The 20,295-nt window shown below is 43.5% G+C and overlaps 1 protein-coding gene across 3 annotated transcripts in view; it reads left to right on the plus strand.

The window, feature by feature from the left end:
• Nucleotides 1-142: 142 nt before the first annotated feature.
• The window catches only part of Wdr35 (WD repeat domain 35), a 54,851-nt gene continuing 34,698 nt past the window's right edge, over nt 143-20,295 (plus strand). For 2 of the 3 annotated variants that reach the window (NM_172470.3, NM_001159527.1), the window contains exons 1-10: nt 146-324; nt 1,079-1,196; nt 3,508-3,579; nt 4,743-4,835; nt 7,177-7,305; nt 8,906-9,039; nt 11,774-11,939; nt 12,112-12,257; nt 13,423-13,548; nt 16,050-16,235. In NM_172470.3, the coding sequence (NP_766058.3) occupies nt 301-324; nt 1,079-1,196; nt 3,508-3,579; nt 4,743-4,835; nt 7,177-7,305; nt 8,906-9,039; nt 11,774-11,939; nt 12,112-12,257; nt 13,423-13,548; nt 16,050-16,235 (1,194 nt within the window). In that variant the 5' untranslated portion in view covers nt 146-300. Of the gene's footprint in view, nt 325-1,078; nt 1,197-3,507; nt 3,580-4,742; nt 4,836-7,176; nt 7,306-8,905; nt 9,040-11,773; nt 11,940-12,111; nt 12,258-13,422; nt 13,549-16,049; nt 16,236-20,295 lie in introns of all 3 variants that reach the window. The other variant, XM_006515232.3, reaches the window with a different exon arrangement.

A 20,295-nucleotide genomic window follows, 5' to 3' on the forward strand; every position in this document is an offset into this window, starting at 1 on the left:
GCATGGCAGATCGCTAAACTGAGAGCAGAAAGGCTCGAAGCCAAGGCATTGAAGAACTGATCAACTTCACCCCACACCAATTACACAGCCGCCCCATCGCCCGCGCAGGCGCACGACGACCAACACGGGGCGGGAGGCCACGCCGGAAGTTCTCTAAGCGCCCCGGATGCGACTGGGCGGCGGTGGTTGCCAGGCGACGGGAGCTTCTCCGATCCACCAGTGCTCGCAAATGGAGGTGTAGAACCCGTTATATATTAGCGTGCCTTGACCGCTGTGGGTCGTCTTCTCCGAGTTCCCACGATGTTCTTCTACCTGAGCAAGAAAGTGAGTTTCTCCTGGGGACCGCCGTCGCGCCGCCTCCATTCCTGTAGCCCGCCGGTGCCCGCATTCTCCCGGGACTGCAGGCGGCTGCCAGGCAGCTTCTCCATCTTCCTGTCACCTATCTCCTCTCACAGGTCTCTGTGCTCCGGTAGTCCTTGGCAGAGCCAGCAGCTCTTTCTCAGGATTCTTCCACATTCCAGTCATGCCAAGTTTCTTTTCAGTGATAAAAAGTGATCACCAAGCGCTGGTGGTCTTTCCTCTGCTACTTGTTGATCCAGAAGGTAGATTATGACAGTCTGCCCTAAGAGAGAAATATAAGTGTGGTGTGGGAAAGGAAGTAAGAGCAGCAGCGATACGAATTTATGTCTCAGTTCCCGCCTCAGTTCAGACACCCCCACCCCGTTCCCGCCCGCTTCCTTGGCAATCACCTTCCTTTATGTGCACTTCTTTACAGAATGCTAGGGCTCAGAACATTTAAGAAGACCACAGCCATTTTCATAATAGTTCATTTTGCTGCAGGGCGTTATTGTTTCTCTCTCCCTTTTTCATGCTCTTTTTTGAGACAGGATATTGCTGTGTAGCCCAGGCCAGCTTCCAACTTTCCACCCTTCTGCCTCAGTGCTGGGATTGGTAACATGGGCTACGACAAGTTCGGGCAGGTTTCTTCTTGGAAGATGTTTGCCTGTCTATATCTCCTGGATGGAGATCCTCCAACTCCTTCGTGAAAAGCTAGCATCACTGTGATTCGTGTTTACAGATTGCTGTTCCCAATAATGTGAAGCTGAAATGTATATCCTGGAACAAGGACCAAGGGTTCATAGCATGTGGCGGTGAGGATGGATTACTGAAAGTTTTAAGACTCGAGACACAGACAGGTAAGTGATCATCACCAGTACAGATGTGTGAAACTGGTAGAAAGCAGTGGCTAGTGGCTAGTGGCTAGTGAGACCTACTTATGGTATTTGTCATTATGAAGTTTTAATTTTTTTAAAGGGGTTTATTCTTATGGTATGGGTGTTTTGCCTGAACGTATTTTATGGTGTCACATGCATGTAGTGCCTGTGGGGGCCAGAAGAGGGCATGGGATCTTTTCCTTTGTAACTAGTTACAGATGGTTTGTAGGTGCCGAGAACTGACCACTGGTTCTCTTCAAGAACAACACGTGTTCTTAACCACAGACCCATCTCTCAAGCCCCTCCTGTCACTGTTTCTGAGGCAGAGTCTTCTGAGACAGGCCTGAGAAGTTGCCATGTAGGACAGGCTAGTTGGCCTGAAAACTTCCATCTGTGTCTGCCTCCTGTGTCCTCTCTGAGATTACAGGAGCGTGATCTGATCCCTGTGTTAGGTATGAGTTTTGGGGCTCTGAGGTCAGGCCCTCACACTTGCACAGCAAACTCTTTACTGACTCAGCCATCTCCCGAGGAGATGCCTTATTTATTGCCTTTCAGATCCAGCAGTTACTGGTAAAGTGTTTTTTTGTTTTTGTTTTTGTTTTTGTTTTTTTTTTTAAGATATTTATCAGTATTATCAGATTTTTGTTCTCATGCCAGCTTGATTGATTTTATTTCCACTTGGTCTTTTAAAAAGTCTCTCTCTCTCTCTTTCTCTCTCTCTCACACACACACACACACACACACACACACACACACACACACACACATTTGAGAACTGTTTTGTGGGATATTTTCAAGATAAGGTTTCTCTGTGTAGCCCTGGGTTCCTGGAATTCACTCTGTAGAGCAGGGCGGCCTAGAACTCAGAGATCTCTCTGCCTTTACCTCCTGAGTGCTGGGATTAAAGATGCATACTACCATACCAGAGCTAACATTTCTTACTCAGTGCAGTACCAGACCATGTGTTTATATTGTTGAGAAATTTACTGAGATAGCAGCCAGATAATTAAAACTGCTGGTTTTAGAGAACACTTGAGGGATTTTTCTCTGTTTTGAGAATAAAGAATATTTTTTTACAGTGTCTTTTAAAAATGATTTATTTCTGTTTTATGTTCATTGGTGTTTTGCCTATATGTGTGTCTGTGTGACAGTGTCACAGTCCCTGGAACTGGAGTTACAGATGTTTGTGAGATGCCATGTTGGCCCTGGGAATTGAGCCTGGGTCCTCCGAAAGAGCACCAGTGTTCTTAACACAGAGCCATCTTTTCAGCCCACTCATAGTATCATAGAGAGCAGATTTCTTAAGGATTGAGTTTTATCATTTACATCTCTGCAAACCCCTAAGATTATCATAACATTTGTATATTTAAAATAAATGTTTTAAGTGTTCTGTTTTATGTCTAACACATTTTCTAAGTGACTATAAACTGTAAAGTTCTTGTAATTTCCTTCAAATATGTCATGCCTTTTCTTGTGGCCGTCACTGCAGCTCCATGTGTGGTCATTTCCCTCTGTATCTGCACAGGTCCTCTTTTGGTTCCTGAAAGATTCAGAGCCTTTTCTGTCGCTGTTTGCTATCCTAGGAGACCACCCACTCCCTGAATCTCTTTGCCATACGTGTCGTCTCAGCTGAGATGTTATTTCTTTAAAAAGCTGCCCTGGTGCCCACTTCTCTCTAATTAACCAGCTGTTACTATTTCTTATTTTGCCTCCACTTTCCCAAATTATAATTGCATGTATGTACTGTCTGACCCTCCCACTCCCATGGAATGCAAGCTTTCTGGAAGGAGAAAAGACTGTTTTGTTTATTTTATAGCCAGAATTTCACATAGTGCCTAGACATAGTGTACATATCACCATTTGTTGAATGAATGAATGAATGAATGAGTGCATGAATTACCATGACATTCTGGGAAACAGTAAAAACTAGACTCTAACGTCTTGGCTATTTAGTCCCTTATACGTTTTTACAGATCTTAATTTATGTCTGTATGTTCATATTTCTACTTATGATCTCTTAGGAGAATATTAAGTAATGGTGGTTGCATATTTAATACATTGAGCTAAATCTTCTTGCACTTTCCTTTATTTTGATAGAACAATGTCTTGCAAGGCATCTGCATGTTACTGCTCATCTTTACACCAGGAGAAAAATGAGTCAGAAGAAAGAACACTTAAAAACTTGTATAATATCTCACATATACATACCCTTCTAATAACTCAAGATATGCCAAAATCTTGTACCCTTTTGCTTCTATATATTTAATCATAGACTTCTTTTTGATTGTTTTAGATGACTCAAAGCTGAGGGGTCTAGCCGCCCCTAGTAACCTTTCCATGAACCAAAATCTTGAAGGTCATAGTGGTGAGTCATTTAAGTTTTTGGTTTGTTTGTTTGTTGTTTTCTCTGTGTAGTCCTGGCCTATCCTGGAACTTGTTTTGTAGATCAGGCTGGCCTCAAACTCAGAGACATCCTGTGCCTCTGTCCCCCAAGTGCTGGAATTAGAGGCGTGTGCTACCACCACCTGACTTCATTTAAGTCATCATCTACTTAAAGGAGAAATGTCAAACGAACATGTTAAATTAAATACTATTATTTAAAAAAAAATAGCATTGATAGTAATCATTTTTATTAAGCCATAATTCGTATGTCTGATATGATAATTGGGATATTATCTAACACTTTTGCAGAAATGAAATACTATCTCTGATAAATCTGAAAAACCCTGGCTATTAATTTCTACATTATAAAATTGTGTTATCTGTCTGTGGAATTTTAAATAAATGTATTATCCTCTTAAAGGATCTGTTCTGTGATTCCAAGTTAAAGGAGACTAAAAGGATAGAACTGAAGTGCCTTAGGCGGGAGCCTAGAGTTGTAAAAGCAAGCGCCTCTTTGGGACACTTTGACAGTTGATATTTGAATGGACTGTATTAGATGATATTTATTCAGTGTTAATTTCTTATTTGTAGTATGGATTATAAAGAGACTATCATTAGGAAATACACACAAAAAGTATTTAGGATGAGAAAATGAAATCAGTAGTTCCTAGAACCTAGAGGCCTAAGATGTACTCCAGGGTTTGGAACAGCATGGGAAATTGGCATGGGAGGGAAAGAGAAAATGAACGATGGGACACACAGACAGAGAGCAAATGAGTACCCCGAGGACAGTGTGGCCTCCTCAGGACGCTTTTCTCCTTGGGAGTCAGGCCGGTTTGGTAGTCATGCTTTTATCTGCTCCACACAAGCTCTGTGGCACTGCTGTTAGCTGGCTGTGAGAGGGGCTTTGAAGTGAGAGACAGAGGAACACATGGAACAGGATTTTGCACTGTTGCAGAAAATTAGTAATATTAGTAATGGCATATTATGAAGTTCTTATACTCATATTCAGATTTTAATATTTAAGACTGACAATGCACAAAGTATTGATCTTTAACATCCTGTGTTCATTTACATAAAGATACAGCTTTGAAACAAATTATAGTCACCTTAGAGTTTCTGAATTGTTTTTCTTCTATGTTCTAGGTGCTGTTCAAGTTGTAACGTGGAATGAACAGTATCAGAAGTTGACTACCAGTGATCAAAATGGGCTTATCATTGTCTGGATGCTGTATAAAGGTATATTAGGAGAGCTGCTTTAAAACAGTATTTTACTCTGTGTGTGCCTTGTGTATAGGAAGCCTTGGAGGTCACAATAGGGTGTCAGATCCACTGAAGCTGGTGTTACTGGCCGTTGTGAGTGGCCTTATGGGATTGCTGGGAACTGAATGCTGGTCCTCTGCAAGAGCAGCCAAGTCCTCTAATCCACTGAATCATCTCTCTACGAATGTGAGAGTCATGCTAAGAATGTAAAGAATGTGTCATTTGTGCATATGTACATTCACCACACATATGGAGTCCAGAGGACAATTTTAGGAGTTGGTTCTCTTCATCATGTGAGACCCTAGGATTTAACTAAGGCTGTCAGGTTTGACAGCGAGCACCTTTGACCCCTGAGCCATCTGTCTGGCTCAGGAGAGCTGCTTTGATTTTTTACAAACCAGAATCTGAGCACAGTATTTGGATGGAGAAATAGCATCTCTGCAATAGACCTGCAGCCAGGTCTAATAGCCTGTATCCTGCCTGCTCTTTGATCTGTTACTCGACATTAGGAAAGTGAATTAGGTGACTGTTGACATTGCCAGAATGAACTGAGACACTTAGAATAGTTTCCATATAAAATAACTCTCCCCCTGACCCCAGATTTCCAATAAGAATTAATTCCTGTGTGGTCAGCTGGAGTTAATATTAGATAAAAACACATTTATGAAGAAATCAAAGGCAAGACTTCCTTTATTGCATTTCCTGTATTGGGCGAGTAAGCTTCCTTTTCTTTTGTGGATTTAGTTTATCTCATCCCTAAGGAATGGCTCACAGCTTGTACCTCTTGTCTCCCAGAGAATTGGAGAAGGGGAGGCTGGGAGGGGAGAGGAAGAGAAAGATGAACTGAGATGCAGCTCTATTGCTGGGAAAACAACTCAGAATACACATTTTCTTAAGGCTGGGAAAGGCGTGGTTAAATATGAACACTTGTAAGAAGAGTCTGGATACCCTATTTACAAATTACTTTGTAAAGATTTACTTTCATTATGTGTATGTGTGTGCCATCCAGTGGGAGCCCGTGTGTGAGCCCAGGAGCCTGAGGAAGACAGAGGTGTCATATCCCTCTGCAGTTGGACTTAAAGGCAGTTGTGAGCTACCTTGTATGGGTGTTGGGGATTGACCTTGGGTTGTCTAAAGCGTTGTATACGCTCTTAAGTGCCGAGCCATCTGTCCAGCTTCCCATTTATACATTTTTAAGTACAGAAATGTCATGTTGTACTTGAACTTTACTTTGAAATTTTGTGTGCCTCTGTGTGTGTATGTGTCTGCCCAACATGTCACAATGTATGTGCAGAGATGAAGGACAATGTTTAAAAGTCATTTCTCTCCTGCCGTGTGAGTTCCAGGGATGGAGCACTGGTCCCCAGCCTTGGGGGCAAGCACCCTTACCTGCTGAGTTATCTTTCTGAAGCCATACTTGACAACTTCAAAAACAGGCTGAGTTTTAACTAATACTATGCTGTATTTCTAATCATAGTTAATCATCACAGGAGCTTATGCATAAATGTAAAGCTGTTATTGTTACATTTTTCTTCACTATCTGAATAGATCACCCAGTAGGAAAAGGTGAGTTTTTAGAAAAATTATCTATTTCAGCCCTGAAAAAGCAAATGCAATTTCATATCCTTAATTGATAAGAAGAGAGAAATATCAAATAAGTGAAGGATATTTGTCATATTTTCTATGATAATCTTGAAGCAATTAGGGATAATACTTAATCAAACTTTTGTTTGTGGTGATTCGAAGGCTTTGAAGTTAAATGCCTTAGGTTATAGAACACTTTACAATTATTTATCCAAGAGTGTGTTTTTAGAAGTTAGCAACTTCTCTCTCTCTCTCTCTCTCTCTCTCTCTCTCTCTCTCTCTCTCTGTCTGTCTCTGTCTGTCTCTGTCTCTTTCTCTCCCTTACTCCCTCTCTCCCTCTCTCCCATTTTCCCTCCCTCCCTCCTTCCTTCCTTCCTTGACAGGTCTTGCTATATGTAGCCCAACCTGGGCTCAAACTTATGATCCTCCTGCCTCAGTCTTCCAAGTGCTATGATTAGTGGTATGCATGACAATGCCCAGAAAATATTATCAACCCTTAAGCACCAGGTGATAAATGTGAAAGTTTTTCTGTTTTTCTTTTTTTAAAATCAGGGTTTCTATGTGTAGGCCTGGCTGTCCTGGAACTCACTCTGTAAACCAGGCTGATCTTGAACTCAGAGATCCTCCTGTCTCTGCTCCTGAGTGCAGGGAGTAAAGGTGTGTGTGAGTCACCTCCTCCTGTCCTGACTAATGTGAAGGTTTTGACTGTACTTTTTTAAACTTGTGAACACAGGCTCTTGGTATGAGGAGATGATCAACAATCGCAACAAGTCTGTGGTTCGAAGCATGAGCTGGAATGCGGACGGACAGAAGATCTGCATTGTGTACGAAGATGGAGCTGTGATCGTCGGCTCAGTAGACGGTAATCCAGTCACTGGACATTGGCCGGAGACCAGGGGTTCCTGACTACCTTTAAAGATTTAAGTTAATTATCATTCTTACTGAAAAAATAGACACTAAGAAAAAAAGTGTCTGTTATGTGACTATTATATGATTTGTGACATTAGGAACCACCTTGTTATTTTTAACCTCTGACCTGGAAGTATTTTCAAGACAAGTCTATTGTTTCACTTTCCTACAGTAGTACTGAAAACAGCTAAATCAATTTCTCAGTATCATTTTAATTAATTTTATAGCCTAAAATACCCATTTCTTTCAAATTCTAGCTCACAGTGAGATTGTGTCTTCTGTGAGTCTGCATCTTGGGTTTAATATAACAAACATCCTCACGGGGCTGGTTTGGAATCACTGTGGTAGATTTACTTGTGTGTGCTCATTGTGTCACCCAGTGTGACTGAGAGCCCAGAAAGCAGTAGCTGTAGCTTAGGAGTTCAAGGCACAACAGCAAAAAACTTTCCTGACCTGCATCATAAGTGACCCTGAGTAATAGGCCATCGTCACCGGTCAGCAGCCAGTGGTGCACCAGGGAAGGACATGCAGGAACATGCAGAAACACAACCAAAGGCAGACGGGGAGAGATCAGAGAGGACTTCCTGGAGGAGGAGATGCATGTGCTGACACAGGTGGGTAGGCTGACGAGCAGCATGTCTCAGGACCAAGGGATCGCTTTGGAGGAGAAAAAAAGAATTTCACAAAAGACACTGAGAGTAAACATCTTGGAGACAAAGGACTCTAAGCATCATGGAAGAGAGTATCAAGAAGGAGAGCGTGGTCTGAAAAGACAGGACAAGAGTAGGATAGACCGACCCATTGTCAGTTGGCCTCAGCATCAGGCAGTCATAGCCCCATACAGGATGCTTTAATGGAGCTGTATGGTAGCAGGCAGACTGGAGTGACTTACAGTTGAGGGGACCACAAGGAAATGAGACCTCAACACTGTAATAAAGTAAAAAAATGTGGCTGGGAGGGACTGTAGAAATAGGGCAGTGCCAGGAGATTTAGGGTCGAGCGAAGGGGTTGGTTTTGTTTGTTTTTATTCAAGGTGCTTAGGAGTTTGATGTATAATTAAACGTGTGTAAGCCAGGGCATGGAGAGAGGAGTTTAAAGAAGAGAGGTGAGGATGATCTATCGGGTGAGCTTTGTAGAATGGGAAGAGGGTGACCACAGGCTTGGATGGAGGCCTGGTCATAGAAGGGCTCACCCCGGAGCTGCCTTTCCCGCTGTGCTGGTGCAGCAGAAAGGCCCAGCTTGGGTTCCTTATGCTCTGGGTGTTTGAGGGTGCGAGCAGATGAAGAGCTGCTTCTGAGAGAGCTTGTGTGTTTTCTACTCACTCATCTGACTGGGAGTCGAAGAGACAGGAGACAGTGTGAAACAGCTGCTTCTGGAAAGGTCTCAGTGTTACACAGCTTATGAGTGCTAATAAATATCTATTGACTAAATTAATTGAGTGACTGAGTGAAGCTGTGAGGAATGTGAGAGAGCTTTAGGGAATCAATATTTGGAAGCAGTTGTTGGAGGATCACAGCTCTGAGCTGGTTATAACTGGCTCTGCTTTGTTTTAGGGAATCGGATTTGGGGGAAAGACCTGAAGGGAATTCAGCTGTGCCATGTGACCTGGTCTGCAGATAGTAAAATCCTACTTTTTGGAATGGCAAATGGAGAAATACACATTTATGATAATCAAGGAAATTTTATAGTAAGTGTATAGATTCATTATTGTATTAGGATACTTTTCTATGATTAGTTTAGATGTCATTTATATATGTTTGCCTTTATTATGATAGTTACAATAGTTTGTAGACTTTGTCTTTAATTCAGTTTTAATTTTCTAATCATCTAAACAATTTTAAAAGTTAAAAGACAAATCTTAGTTTTTTGGGGGGTGTGGTATGGTGCTTTGAATGGGAATGCTCCCATGGCTCATCTATTGGAATGCTGGGTCTCCCATAGGTGGATCTGTTTGGGAAGGATTAGGAGGTGTGGCCTTGTCGGAGGAGGTATGTGACTGGGGGTGGACTTTAAGATTTCAAAAGTCCACACTAGCCCTATTCATATTCTCCCTCTCCCTCTCCCTCTCCCTCTCCCTCTCCCTCTCCCTCTCCCTCTCCCTCTCCCTCTCCCTCTCACTCTCCCTCTCCCTCTCCCTCTCCCCCTCCCCCTTCCCCCCCTCTCTCTCTCCCCCGCTCTCTCTCTCTCTCTCTCTCTCTCTCTCTCTCTCTCTCTCTCTCTCTCTCATGCCTGGGGATCAGGATATAAAGCTCTCAGCTACTGCTCCAGTGCCATGCCTGTCTGCTTCCTGCCATGATGATCATTGACTAACCCTTTAAAACTATGAAAAACTTTCAATCAAATATTTTTTTTTAAAATAAGAGTTGCTTTGGGTCTGGACAGTGGTGGTGCACACCTTTAATCCCAGCATTCAGGAGGCAGAGGCAGAGAGGCAGAGGAGAGGCAGAGAGAGAGGCAGAGAGAGGCAGAGGCAGAGGCGCAGAGGCAGAGGCGCAGAGGCAGAGGCAGAGAGGCGCAGAGGCAGAGAGGCAGAGGGGCAGAGGCAGAGAGGCAGAGAGGCAGAGAGGCAGAGAGGCAGAGAGGCAGAGAGGCAGAGAGGCAGAGAGGCAGAGAGGCAGAGAGGCAGAGAGGCAGAGAGGCAGAGAGGCAGAGAGGCAGAGGCAGAGGCAGAGGCAGAGGCAGAGGCAGAGGCAGAGGCAGAGGCAGAGGCAGAGGCAGAGGAGGCAGAGGTAGAGGTGCAGGCAGAGGCACAGACAGGTGGATCTCTGGATTTGAGGCCAGCCTGGTCTATAGAGCTAGTTCCAGAACAGCCAGAGTTACATAGAGAAACCTTGACTTGAAAACCCAAAAGAAAAAAATTGTTTTGGTCATGATGTCTCGTCACAGCAACAAAGCAGTAACCAAGGCAGGGGTGGGGCTAGCTGTTTTTGTTTTGAGAGAGGGTCTTGTGTAGACCAGGCTGGAGCTTGCTGCATATCTGGATTTTGGCTTCTCCTGTCTCTGCCTCCAGAGTTGTAAGGTTTGTAGGAGTGCACCTTCACCCTACTGAGTCTTTTGCGGGTGCTAGGTCTAATGCAAAGCTTCCTGCCTGCCAGGCAAGCACTCTTCTAGCTCAAGGTTCATTGCTTTAAGGTGAATTAATGTAGCAGAGTGCAGCTTTTAGGCCTGATTTCCTGTTGCTGGATGGTTCAGGATGATGGAGCATTGAAACCTAAGGGTAATGAGAAGGATAACATTGCTGTGTAAGTTTCTCTTTAAGTCTTGAGGTGCCTGCATCAAAGTTTTTATGCAGGGTACCCAAGATATTTTTATAGCAACTAGAACTTGTTTGTGAAAAGAATTGTAATTGATTTAATATGTAAGGGAGAAAAATCAGTTTCTAGAAAGAAGGTCAAATTGGTATGGTGGTTAGTGTTGCTTGTCAGCCTGGTCAACTATCACCAAGGAGACAAACTTCAGGGCAGTCCTGAGAAGGAGTATAGAGATTAAGGTTAGCCCACAGGAGTGTCTCAGAGGGATTGATTGTGCTCATGGATGTGGGAAGACCATTCCCTGTGCTAATCTCTCTCTCTCTCTCTCTCTCTCTCTCTCTCTCTCTCTCTCTCTCACACACACACACACACACACACACACACACACACACACGCACACACACACCCGCTGCCTCCTGACTGTAAGTGCTTAGAGTTCCTGTTGCTTTTACCTTCCTGCTGTGCTGAACTGCACCCTTGCGCTATGAGCTAAAATGTGCCTCTCCACCAGATTCCTTTGTCAGGGTATTTATCACAAGAACTGGAAAGGAAACAGACAGTGAGCTTGGCCAGCATCATCTGGAGAAAGTTCTGGCTTTGAGAGGTGGAGCCATGATAGATTTCTTACGTAGTCTTGTTTGTAAGAAGAATTATATCTCTTAGTTCACGCCCTGGTGGAAGTAAAACTGTCCTCCCCTCCCCTCCTCTCCTTCCTTTCTTTTGAGACATAATCTCACTTCACGGCCCAGGCTGGCCTTGAATGCGTGAACTTCTACCGTCATTTGTATTTCATTAAAAACTCTTGAGTGTGAGTGTAGGGTTTTCTTTTTTTAATTATATTTTGAGATTAGGTCTCCCTATGTTGTTGAGACTGACCTTGTAGTTGCTATGTAGCCCAGGCTTGCCTCATCCTTGAGATCTTCCTGCCTCAGTGTCTGGAGTGCTGGGATAACAAGCACACACCAGACTTCTGTCCTTATTTTATACATGGGGAAAGATGGAAAGTCAGAGAAGTAATTTATCCAGGTTTGGTGAACCAGCAAGTCCTGAAGCTTGAGTCTCTAGGGAGACTACAAGTCCGTCCTTACTGATCGTCCTTCAATACTTGTGCAGATTAAATTGCCCATTTTAAATGCACTTACTAAGTCTCAGCTAACCACTTCTACCTAGATGAAAATGAAGCTGAATTGCTTGGTGAACGTCACTGGAGCGATCAGTATCGCTGGGATTCACTGGTACCATGGCACCGAAGGCTACGTGGAGCCCGATTGCCCTTGCCTGGCAATTTGCTTTGACAATGGGAGATGCCAAATAATGCGGCATGAGAATGACCAAAGTAAGCAATCTTTGTTTTCTAAGTTGGAGAAGTTTAAAAATATTTTGAAAATTATTCTTAAGACTTTCAGTTTTCTAGGCTAAGTTATGACCCAGCTGCCACATTCTCTCTCTCTCTCTCTCTCTCTCTCTCTCTCTCTCTCTCTCTCTCTCTCTCTGCCCCTCCCTCCCAGACCCGGTTTTGATCGACACGGGCATGTATGTGGTAGGCATCCAGTGGAACCACATCGGCAGTGTGTTAGCTGTGGCCGGCTCCCAGAAGGTAGTCACTCAGGACAAGGACATCAACATCGTGCAGTTCTACACACCGTTCGGTGAGGTGAGCGTCTTCAGAACTTGTCTTCCCATTTCCATCAGGCACAGCCGTAATCAGGGAAAAGGAGCAGAAAGTCCAGGTCACCACACCTTCTCTGAGGGACATTCGCGCAGCAGTTTCCAGATAGCAAGCATGTGTCCAAATTGTGTTCTGTAAGATTTTGTTATAGTTACCATTTTATAATCTGTAAGTTTAGAAATCTAAACTTGTTTTTTTTTTTTTTTTGTTTTTCTGTTTTTTTTTTTTTTTTTTTCCGAGACAGGGTTTCTCTGTGTAGCCCTGGCTGTCCTGGAACTCACTTTGTAGACCAGGCTGGCCTCGAACTCAGAAATCCGCCTGCCTCTGCCTCCCAAGTGCTGGGATTAAAGGCGTGCGCCACTACCACCCGGCTAGAAATCTAAACATTTGACACAGGAAACTGCCATGAAATAGCTATTGAGGATATTTTCTCTGTGACCCAAATAAATGTCTCTCTTTTTTTTAAGATTTATTTTTTATTATTATAAATAAGTACACTGTAGTTGTCTTCAGACGTATCAGAATAGTACGTCAGATCTCATTACGGGTGATTATGAGCCACCATGTGGTTGCTGGGATTTGAACCCAGGACCTTCAGAAGAGCAGTCAGTGCTCTTACCTGCTGAGCCATCTCACCAGCCCAAATGTCTCTTTTAAATCACTAACTTGATTAGTATTTTAGTATAATGCATTTACTTTATGTTCATATTTCTGGGTTTTAATATGATACTTTAAGTGTCTTTGGATATTAAACAAATACCTTCCAGTCCTTCTAAGTTTTCCATCGTTATAATTTATTGTGAAGTGATCTATTTGTTTTCCCTTTGAGACAGATTCTCACTATATGGCTCTGGCTATCCTGGAACTCGCTATGTAGACCAGGCTGGTCTCAAACAGAAATCTACCTGACTCTGCTTTCTGAGTGCTAGGATGAAAGGTGACCACCGCCATATTTGGCATGATTTGTAGAAAACCTATCTCAATAATGAGTCACAAATAATAGATACTAATATGTAAGCATTGTTTTCACTAATATACATTATCTTACTCAGTGGTATTATTAATAAGTTTAATTTTTAGAATTTTCTGGAGTAGTATTGGCACATTCGAATCTTCTATATTTGTTATAATAATTTCCATTTTCCCCCAGCATCTGGGTACTTTGAAAGTTCCAGGAAAGCAGATGTGTTCGCTGTCTTGGGAAGGAGGCGGACTGAAGATTGCTCTAGCTGTTGACTCCTTTATATATTTTGCAAATATTCGACCTGATTATAAGGTATTAAGATCAGTTATAAAATAGTGGGTTTTTTGTTTTTTGTTTTTAACTAAATCTATTGCAGCTTTTTAAACAAGAAACTAGTAGAATGTGTATGAAGCTCTTAAAAGCAGCATTTTTTTCTTGAATTGGTTAAAATGGCTTTAAGAGTCAAGATCTCTCTGGAAACAGATGGCACAGTCACGAGAGTAACAGAAGACCTTATTCCAGGGTATGGCTGATGTGAAAGGAAGAGCAAAGGAGATAAAGCAGACACTGGGGCTTAGCAGATCCCAGATGCCATCAGCAGCCCTGGACTCACGGAGCAAGGCAGGGGAACAGTGTTCCTGGAACCCATGAGCGGAGGCCAAGGCTGCCAGGCAGGGGGATTAGGGAATAAACGTTCCTCTTCTTCCTCTTTCTTATGCCTTCTAATGGACAAACCTCAAAGGAACCACAGAGCAGAGCAGCCCATGGGATGGAGTTCACAGGAATCACGCTCCTCCCCGCAAGGCCTGAGCAAGGGAGAAGGGCTGAGTGGGTCAGAGGAGGAAAATGAGATAAACAGTAGACGATTGATCTAAAACAAGCTTGGGGTCATTTATTTTATGAAAAGTATTATGCAATCTAGGAGTAGTGGCTCATGCCTATATTATCATCTCCTGGGAGATGAAGGCAGAGGGGTTGTGAGTTTGAGAGCAACCTGCAAAATATAATGAGAGTTTACTGAAACAACCCAAGGGTTCAGAGGTTAGAATGCGGTTTAGAGGTGGAGCCTATGCATAAGGCCCTGGGGTTGATCACGGCACAGTGCAACACACAGTACACAGCACACACATCTCAGCATAGCACAGCATACGAGAGTGGGAGAGAAGAGGGAAGGGGACCTGCTTTTATGTATTGCATAGCACAGCATAGCAGAGGGGGGGGGGAGGGGGACCTGCTCTTATGTATTTAATGTTTAAAGGTCAAAACACCTTGGAGAAATGGCTGGTTCTAGAACTAGGATAGAGAAAATGTAAGATATGCACGGAGCATCTTACAGTGGTAGGCAACCAGGAGTGTTCTGATGGAAAAGGATGACATTGTAGACAGCCCACTATAGCTTACAGCAGCCAGAATTGGACTGTGGTCAGTGTATGTGAGAAATAAAAAGAAGCAACGTAGCTTTCAATGATAGCGCATTATAAAAGGAGAGCATCTGAGTAGATATGGATGTATATTTGAGTAAAAATAAATGGAAGGAAATAAAGAGATCTTTCTTACAGAAGTATTCCAAATTACATGCTGCCTCTCTAGGAGGTGGAGTCTCTCATCCTTCTAGCTTGGAAAGAGAGAAAAAGGGGAGCTTTCCAGTGGCAAAGCTGGCAAACTGCACTCTGGCCATGCGAAGAGGGTTGACATCCTCCGTGATGTCACGTGGAGGTCAGAGACCCTTCATATGCATAAGGGGAGCACTTCAGTTGAGTGGCATCTCTCTACACGCCAGTAACTATGTAAGCACGGGAAATACCACACAGATCCAAACCGAAGGGACTGGCTTAAATAAGCCTCTTTCCTTGCTGAGATCAAATGCAGCGGACTGAGAAACCATGACAGCACAAAGGAGCCGGGGGAGAAATGACAGCAGAAGATAATGTAGCTTCCGTGAGATTCTGGGATCTCAGAGGACATTAGGGCAAAGCTAGTGATGAGCGTGTAGTCTAGTGTTCCAGGTTGTGACAAATGTGTCATAGTCATGTATGACGCTAAGGACAGGGAAATGGAGGAGGGGTGTTTGGGAACATCGTGTCTTTATAACATTTTTGTAAATCTAAAGTCTTTGAAAGCCAAAGCTGATGTTAGTGGGTGGTATGAGAGTCAAACATGACTGACCTTTTAGTGATAACATTAACATAGTGCTGACGGTGAGTACAGCATAGTCAAGACTCCGTGAGTGTCCTGGCATACTAGACAGAGGGAGGCCGTGAGTGTACACGCTCTGTTCCCAGTGGGTTCTGTGATGCAGATGTTCAGTGAACAGTTGTAGCCAAAAGACCTGATCATGATTATTCCTCAGGAAGTGTTGGGGGTGAGACTTCTATATTTTTTTTTGGATAAGATGTAGAGAGATAAAAACATTCTGGGGGAAAAAAAACCCCAACAACCCAGGATCAGGGAAAAGACAGGATCTGTTTTGAATTTTGTCTCAGAGGTACAGAATTCACGCTTGATAGCAGGTGATCCTTTCTGGGCCACCCCAAAGCAGGGATTAACTATTGAAAATTTTTACTCCTGAAGCTTAACCTTTACGAATTAACAAAAATTAGACAGCTAAGTTTATTTTTGTAGAACGATCTTTTAAAAATGTCTTTTATTATGACGTTTAGATTTTTTTCAATAGGATCTATTTTTTTAGCCCTGATAACCGCAACTGTTACACTATTTTGAAAATAAAAATAATGTGATTTTTCTTCCCCTAACTAACTAGTCTATCTTTTTTTTCCTCCCCATGTGTGTGCCTCCCCTGTCTCCATCCCTAGTGGGGCTACTGTTCCAACACAGTGGTTTATGCGTACACCAGACCCGATCGTCCCGAATACTGTGTTGTGTTCTGGGACACAAAAAACAGTGAGAAATACGTTAAATATGTGAAGAGCCTCATTTCTATCACCACGTGTGGAGATTTCTGCATTTTGGCTACAAAAGCTGATGAGAATCACCCTCAGGTAGGGAGCCTTTGGTATCCGAAGTTTCTGCTGCTGTGTTGTTAGCAATGGGCAGAGCTGGGGCTCTATTTGCTGGCCTCCTCAAGCACGGGCACTGGAGGGGACAGAACATTGGCTCTCCTGGATGTCTGTCTGAGCTTGTTTCTATATTCTCTGATTCTTTCTTCCTATCAGTGAGACATTGGAAGTTCATGCTAACTTCTTCCACATTGAAGCTTTTTGCCTCTGAAGTATGTCATGAGCGAAAAATGGTTATCTGGTGCCTAGCAGAAATACTGATGGAGTTACATGAGTAGCTTTTGACTTGGATAAATCTGTTTTCACTTAGAGATATAGCACCTTAAAAATTAATCTCAGAGCACAAAATCAAAATATTAATAAATAATGTGTTTTTTAAAAAGCATGCTAACAATTTGAGAAATTACAAAAGTATGTATTTGAAAAGAAGACTACCAGTGTTTTTGGCTGGGTTATGAACAGAGATTTTGTTAAAGGTGGTTGTTTGAACAGCCCCACTTGACTTTGTTTTTTTTTTTCCTGAAACAAACTGAAGCAGCAGCACAGGTATTTTTCAAAAAAGCTACAGGCCCAAAGGGGAAAGAGAGGTCAGGGAATCAGTGGGTGGACCGGAGAGCAGGTGAGCCGGGGAGTCCAGGACAGCAGACTAAGAAGGGCGTTGGTGGACTGTGGCTGGGGCAACTGTTACAGAGTGCTGGAGGAGCGGAGGTTGGGAGCCTGGTTGAGGAAAGACAGTTTACGAGTACCAGAGGTGATGTGAGCAAGAAAACAGACAAAAACCACAAAAGAGACACAGGAACAAGCAAGTTCCCAGGTCTCCCTCTAGACAGAGCCCACAGGGAATGGTCTTGCTGCCATCTGCCAAGACTGAGGTTTGGTCACCATGTAAGACTTTTAAAAATAAGGGCTGGAGAAAAGGCTCAGTGGTTAAGAGCACTGGCTGCTGTTCTAGAGGAACTACATTGACTCTTAACACCTACACGGTGGCTAACAACGCCTGTAACTTCACTTCTAGGGGATCCAATATCCTCCTGTGGGCTCTATGGGCACTGCATGTATATGAAGCACAAACATACATGTAGATAAAACATCCATACATGTAAGATAAATATATGTATATACACACATATTTGTGTATGTGTCCCCCCAACAAATATATATAAAATAACAATTGATGAAAATAGAGGCCAGAAATTTGAAAGCAAGCAAGGAGGGGTATATGGGAAGGTTTGGAGGGAAGGGAGAAATGACGTATAGTCAGTATAGTCATCTCAAAAATGAACAATAAAAATACAAAACCTGAGAACCATAACTAGAGCTATAGAAAAAAATCGTTTTACATTTATTTAAAATGAGTGTGTGCTCTCATGGTACATTACACACGTGTCTGTCAGAGGACACATTTCAGGAGTCTGTTCTCTCTCCTTCCACTATGTAGGTTTCAAGGATTGAACTCGGGTCTCAGGTTGTCAGCAAGCCCCTTTACTTGATGAGCCATATTACAAGCCTCAGACTTTGATCCGAAAAGGAAAGGAAAGGAAAGGAAAGGAAAGGAAAGGAAAGGAAAGGAAAGGAAAGGAAAAAGGGGGGAAGGGGGAAGGGGGAAGAAAGAAAGAGGGGTAAGAGGGTAGAAGGGGAAGAGGGGGAAGAGGGGGAAGAGGGGGAAGAGGAGGAAGAGGGGAAGAAGGGGAAGAAAGAGGGGAAGAAGGGGAAGAGGGGGAAGAGGAGGAAGAGGGGAAGAAGGGGAAGAAAGAGGGGAAGAAGGGGAAGAGGGGGAAGAGGAGGAAGAGGGGAAGAAGGGGAAGAAAGAGGGGAAGAAGGGGAAGAGGGGAAGAAGGGAAGGGGAAGAAGGGAAGGGGAAGGGAAAAAAGGAAAAGGAAAAGGAAAAAAGAGGAAAGGAAAAGGAAAAAAGAGGAAAGGAAAAAAGAGGAAAGGAAAAAAGGAAAGGAAAAAAAGGAAAGGAAAAAAAGGAAAGGGGAAAGGAAAGGAAAAAGGAAAGGAAAGGAAAAGGAAAAGGAAAGGGAAAAGGGATAAAAGGGGAAAAGGGAAAAAAGGGAAAGGGAAAAAGGGAAAGGGAAAGGGAAGGGAAAGGAAAGGAAAGGGAAAAGAGTTTCTTTGCTGAAGGCCTGGCTGACAGGGACAGACTGCTGAAAGTCAGGCGGGTATTGGTATTAACCTCTACGCACTACCCTCCTGGGTCCCTCCCTTTTCTCCTGTGTGGTTCCCAGAGCACAGGCAGCTGAGCTCGCGGCTCTGAGGTAGTAGGTTGGGCAGTCTCAGCAGAAAGGACTACATACAAAAATCTCTTAAAACAGCTCTACCCAACCCCTCAGAGTAAGCTCATGGTGGGTGAGGCCCACTGATGGTGAAGTAGGTAACATAGACTTTCAGCATCTTGTTCCTAAGCATAGCAGTTAGAAAGGCAGCACAGATGTTTGGGGAAACATCCAATGTAGCAAGAAATGCCAAATATAAACACAAGTAGAAAAGAACTAGAAGTTGGGGAGACATAGGCTAGGAGGGGCAGTTAAGGTAATTTGGTTGTCTGTTTGTTTGTTTGTTTGTTTTGTTTTCTTTTGCCTTTTGTTTTTTTGAGACAGGATTTCTCTAAGTAGACTTGTCTTTTATGGAACTCACTATGTAGGCCAGCCTGGTGTCGAACTCCTTGAGATCCTCAGGTCGCTGGTCCCTGAGTGCTGGGATTAAAGGTGCATGACAGCACGCATGTGTGTCTGCTTGTCTGTGCACCACAAGCATGCCGGTGCCAATAGAGTCCAGTAGAGGTGTCTGGACCCCTGGAAATGGTGTTATGGGTGGGTGCTGGGAACTGAACCCTGGCCCTCTGAAAGAGCTGCAGCTGCTCCTGGCCATTGCTCCAGCCCAGGGAGAGCAGTTCAAAAGCACCATTGTCTCAGAACAGTCATTGTCTATTCTCACACAGGCCAGAGACTTCCACCCATAGAGCAAGAAAAGGACGTATAGAAAAGGAGAGATTTGGAAATTACAAAGACGATAATCTCATTGAAAAGTTTGCCAGGGAGATTGGACAATAAAGGGAAGGAAATAGTGAGGAACTAAAAAGACAAGGAAATGGCAAAAAGAGAAAATGAAAGCTTACGATTTGAACACTATTCACTAAAGAGTGAATAGGCAAATGGAGTCTGGGGGTTTGGGGCTGGCCCAGAGGGTAAGCCAGGCTTTGCAAGCGTGAGGAAGGAGATAGGATCCCCAACACACACATAGAAGCTGGGAGCCAGTACAGTGCACCTGTACTCTCTGTACTGGGGAGGTCAGAGAGGAAGTCCCTGGGGCAAACCGACTGGCCAGAGCGGCCGAATCAGCCAGCACTCGTGTCTCAGTAAACAAAGTGCGCCATGACAAGGAAGTCAACTTCCACATGCATGTGCACAGACATGCACCCCCACGTGTGAGCACACACAGAGACGCACACTCCAGATGGAGGAGGGAGGGAGGGAGGGAGGGAGGGAGGGAGAAAGAGAACAAAAAAGCAAAATTCCCTTGAGATTTTCCATGAGAAGAAACCTAGCTCAGTGACTAAAAATGTTTCCACATTGTGAACGTCATTGTGAGCTTCAGAACACTGGGGATTAAACTGACACAACACAACAAAACAAACCCACAAACCCACCATGCCCTCCTCACCCACTGCTTTTCAAGAGAAAGCAGATTTCATAAGATGAGACCTTAGGGTGGCATTCAGCTCCTCATCAGCTTGGAGAATTGCCCTCAAAATTCCCAGGGAAAATGCTTCTCTGTCTAATTACAAAGTGAATAGTGTTCAAATCGTAAGCTTTCATTTTCTCTTTTTGCCATTTCCTTGTCTTTTTAGTTCCTCACTATTTCCTTCCCTTTATTGTCCAATCTTCCTGGCAAACTTTTCAATGAGATTATCGTCTTTGTAATTTCTCATCGTAAACAAACTACCACTGTAGTTTAATTTTTACATGTGCAAGGTCACCAACACTTTTCCTCCCAAACTTACCTATCTTAGGGAGTTATTTCATGATAAAGGCCCAAGATA

The sequence above is a fragment of the Mus musculus genome, chromosome 12, assembly GCF_000001635.26.
Source record: "Mus musculus strain C57BL/6J chromosome 12, GRCm38.p6 C57BL/6J".
NCBI lineage: Eukaryota > Metazoa > Chordata > Mammalia > Rodentia > Muridae > Mus > Mus musculus.